Source organism: Oryzias melastigma, unplaced genomic scaffold (genome assembly GCF_002922805.2).
Source record: "Oryzias melastigma strain HK-1 unplaced genomic scaffold, ASM292280v2 sc00435, whole genome shotgun sequence".
NCBI lineage: Eukaryota > Metazoa > Chordata > Actinopteri > Beloniformes > Adrianichthyidae > Oryzias > Oryzias melastigma.
The window spans coordinates 5,579-9,024 of record NW_023417031.1 but is presented as its reverse complement, the minus strand read 5'-3'; the positions used below and the strand labels follow the sequence as shown (position 1 = coordinate 9,024).

The 3,446-nt window shown below is 37.8% G+C and overlaps 1 protein-coding gene across 1 annotated transcript; it reads right to left on the bottom strand.

Annotated features, from left to right (window-relative positions):
• Nucleotides 1–6: 6 nt before the first annotated feature.
• LOC112140321 (oocyte zinc finger protein XlCOF6-like) lies at nucleotides 7–2,383 on the bottom strand. The gene has a single exon (XM_024263225.2). The coding sequence runs from the start codon at nucleotides 2,254–2,256 to the stop codon at nucleotides 451–453; it is 1,806 nt and encodes a 601-aa protein (XP_024118993.1). The 5' UTR covers nucleotides 2,257–2,383; the 3' UTR covers nucleotides 7–450.
• Nucleotides 2,384–3,446: the final 1,063 nt, after the last annotated feature.

The window sequence follows — 3,446 nt, the reverse complement described above, 5'->3', positions numbered from 1 at the left end:
AGACCATTTTAAGGTCTTTATCATGTCATTCTTAAGCCTTTCAGAGTAAACTATATCCATATAGATCTATGTCTCTGCAGATTAGGTGCAAGAACCCATTTCTTCTCAAAGTCAATGCTAAAATGAAAGAATTTTGAAGGTGTTTAGCCTGGGGCAGTGCTAGCAGTGTAGACACTTCCTGAAAGGGGCCGTCCTCACTTTGTGATGTCAGCTTGTGAGAACCCGCTTGTTTATGTGGGTTAGGAGGGACTGGTGCTCAAAGCACAAATTTTTAGATGATTACTCAGAAATGCGTAAATGGATCAGAAATACTGCTTTTGGATTGTTAATAGTGAGGACTGAACATTATAATACGCTTCTTAAATTTTAATTTTACATGGCGCTTAAAATAAGGGAAAATGTTTTTCACAATACTTAAATTTTCCTAGTTAAAACATTATTGTCTTTTCTTCATGGCTCCCCTGCTGTGGGTTTCCCTTGCTTTAAAAAAGGCTTCTCTCCTGTACGAGTTCTCATGTGTCTTTTGAGATGAGATTTTTGACTAAAACTTCTATCACATTCTGTACACGAGAAAGGCTTCTCTCCTGTATGAGTTCTCATGTGTGATTTAAGATTAGATTTATCACTAAAACTTCTGTCACATTCTTTACACGTAAAAGGCTTCTCTCCTGTGTGAGTTCTCATGTGCATTTTAAGAGAAACTGCATGACTAAAACTTCTGTCACATACTTTACACGAAAAAGGCTTCTCTCCTGTATGAGTTCTCATGTGTGATTTGAGATGAGAAGTATTACTAAAACTTCTATCACATTCTTTACACGTAAAAGGCTTCTCGCCTGTATGAGTTCTCATGTGTCTTTTGAGACCAGCTGCATGACTCAAACTTCTGTCACATACTTTACACAAAAAAGGCTTCTCTCCTGTATGAGTTCTCATGTGTGTTTTGAGACCCACTCTATGCCTAAAACTTATGTCACATACTTTACATGAAAAAGGCTTCTCTCCTGTATGAGTTCTAATGTGTGATTTGAGGGTTGATATTTCACTAAAACTTCTATGACATTCTTTACATGTAAAAGGCTTCTCGCCTGTATGAGTTCTCATGTGTCTTTTGAGACCAGCTGCATGACTCAAACTTCTGTCACATACTTGACACGAAAAAGGCTTCTCTCCTGTATGAGTTCCAATGTGGTATTTGAGATGAGAAGTATTACTAAAACTTCTATCACATTCTTTACACGTAAAAGGCTTCTCTCCTGTATGAGTTCTCATGTGTATTTTGAGAGAAACTGTATGTCTAAAACTTCTGTCGCATACTCTACACGAAAAAGGCTTCTCTCCTGTGTGAGTTCTCATGTGTGTTTTGAGAGAAACTGGATGACTAAAACTTCTGTGACATTCTTTACAGGTAAAAGGCTTCTCTCCTGTATGCATTCTCATGTGTGCTTTGAGATTAGATCTATCATTAAAACTATTGCCACATTCTCTACACATAAAAGGCTTCTCTCCTGTATGAATTCTCATGTGTCTTTTGAGACTGTCTTCACTCCTAAAAGTTTGGTCACATTCTTTACACAAAAAAGGCTTCTCTCCTGTATGAATTCTCATGTGTCCATTGAGATGAGATTTTCGACTAAAACTTTTATCACATTCTGTACACGAGAAAGGCTTCTCTCCTGTATGAGTTCTCGTGTGTATTTTAAGTTTAGATGCATAACTAAAACTTTTGTCACATTCTTTACAGACATAAAGTCTTTCATCAGACTTAGTTCTCATGTGGACAGACACGTTGTGTGGAATTTTTGTTCTTTTATCAGACTTTGCAGAGGAAAGTCTCTTTTCTTTTGCAGATTGTTTGTTTTTCTTAACAGAAGTTTTCATCTTAAACTTTCTTCTGACATAAGAGTCACACTGACCTTCTAACATGTGAGAGCTGGCCACACTTTGGACATGACTTCTGTCTCTTCTCTTCCTCTGATCTCTGTTCTCTGGCTCTGTCTCTTCATCTGGAGTTGATTTTGATTCTTCATGTTGGTTCCCTTTTTCATCCTGACTATCAGTTCCATTAAAGCTCTGCTGAGTGTTTCCATCTGCTTCACTGTTCTTATGTTCCTCAAAAGTAGGAATCTCCATCAAGGTAAAGGTGTTCTTAATCTGTATAGTTTGGGGTTCCTCCTGCTCTTCTTCAATCTGTGGGGATTCTGGATACTCTTGTTCCTCTTCAATATGTGGAGGTTCTGGTTCCTCTTGCTCCATTTTAATCTGTAGAAGTTTTGTTTCCTTCAGTTCTTCTTTAATCTGTGGAGATTCTGGATTCTCCTGGTCCACTCTGAAGTTCCTCTGCTGGTTGCAGAGATCCTCCTCAGTCAGCAAATACCGGGGATTGACTGCAGGGACACAAACATAAGAAAGAGTCATTTTAAATGGCTTTGTGTCAAACACCAGTCAATCCATCAATCAACTAGGGCTGCCACAATTATTCTGATAGTCAACTAATCACTGATTGTTTTTTTTCAATTAGCTGAGTAATCGGTTCATGCATAAACTGGATGTAAAACACACATTAAACTTAAGGTGTTTAAGCTATATGCTAAGTAAAAATAAAGACAAGACGTGGTTTAGTTAGCTAAACCAGTGTTTTTCAACCTTTTTGAGCCAAGGTACACTTTTTCCATGAAAAAAATCCTGCGGCACACTAGCATCCAAATAGGTAAAAAAAATGTTAGTGTGTATTGATGTACAGTCCCTCCACAATCTAGTGTACATTTTTTTAATAATCAGGAAGCATCATTTCATTTCATTTTCATTTTCATTTCATTTATTGATTTATAAAGCACATTCCACCACCAGTCAAGGAGGCCCAAAGTGCTGTACACAAGGAAAAACAAAAACAGAGCACTGTGCAATAGTAAAACATAAAAAAGGATAAAAGACATAAAAACCAAGTAAAACAATTTAAAAACAATGATAAAATCAATAAAACAATTTTAAAACAGAGATAAAACCAACATAAAATAGAATATAAAAGCTAGGCTGATGCTAAAAGGCTGTAGTGGCGGAACAATTCTTTTTTAAAACACTCCAAAAGCGTGATCTCTCTAATAGCTGGTGGCAACTGATTCCACAGTTTGGGAGCCAACACAGAAAAAGCACGGTCCCCCCTGAACTTACGTTTGGTTCTGGGAACCAGTAGCGTGCACTGGTCTGCGGAGCGTAAGAACTTAGTGGGGGAGTATTTTAAAACCAGACTGGAGAGGTAAGGAGGTGCCGTCCCTGCCAGTAACTTAAAAGTAAAAACAAGAATTTTGATAAAAATCAAGTATTGCACTGGGAGCCAGTTCAAAGAAGCCAAGATCGAGGTTATGTGGTCAAACTTTTTTGCCCCACAAATAAATCTTGCTGCTGCATTTTGGACCAGTTGCAGCCTGGCTACTGAAGCCTTAGGT

Coding starts and splice junctions, on each gene's coding strand:
- LOC112140321 (XM_024263225.2), bottom strand. CDS start 2,256: ATGGAGCAAGAGGAACCAGAACCTCCACATATTGAAGAGGAACAAGAG.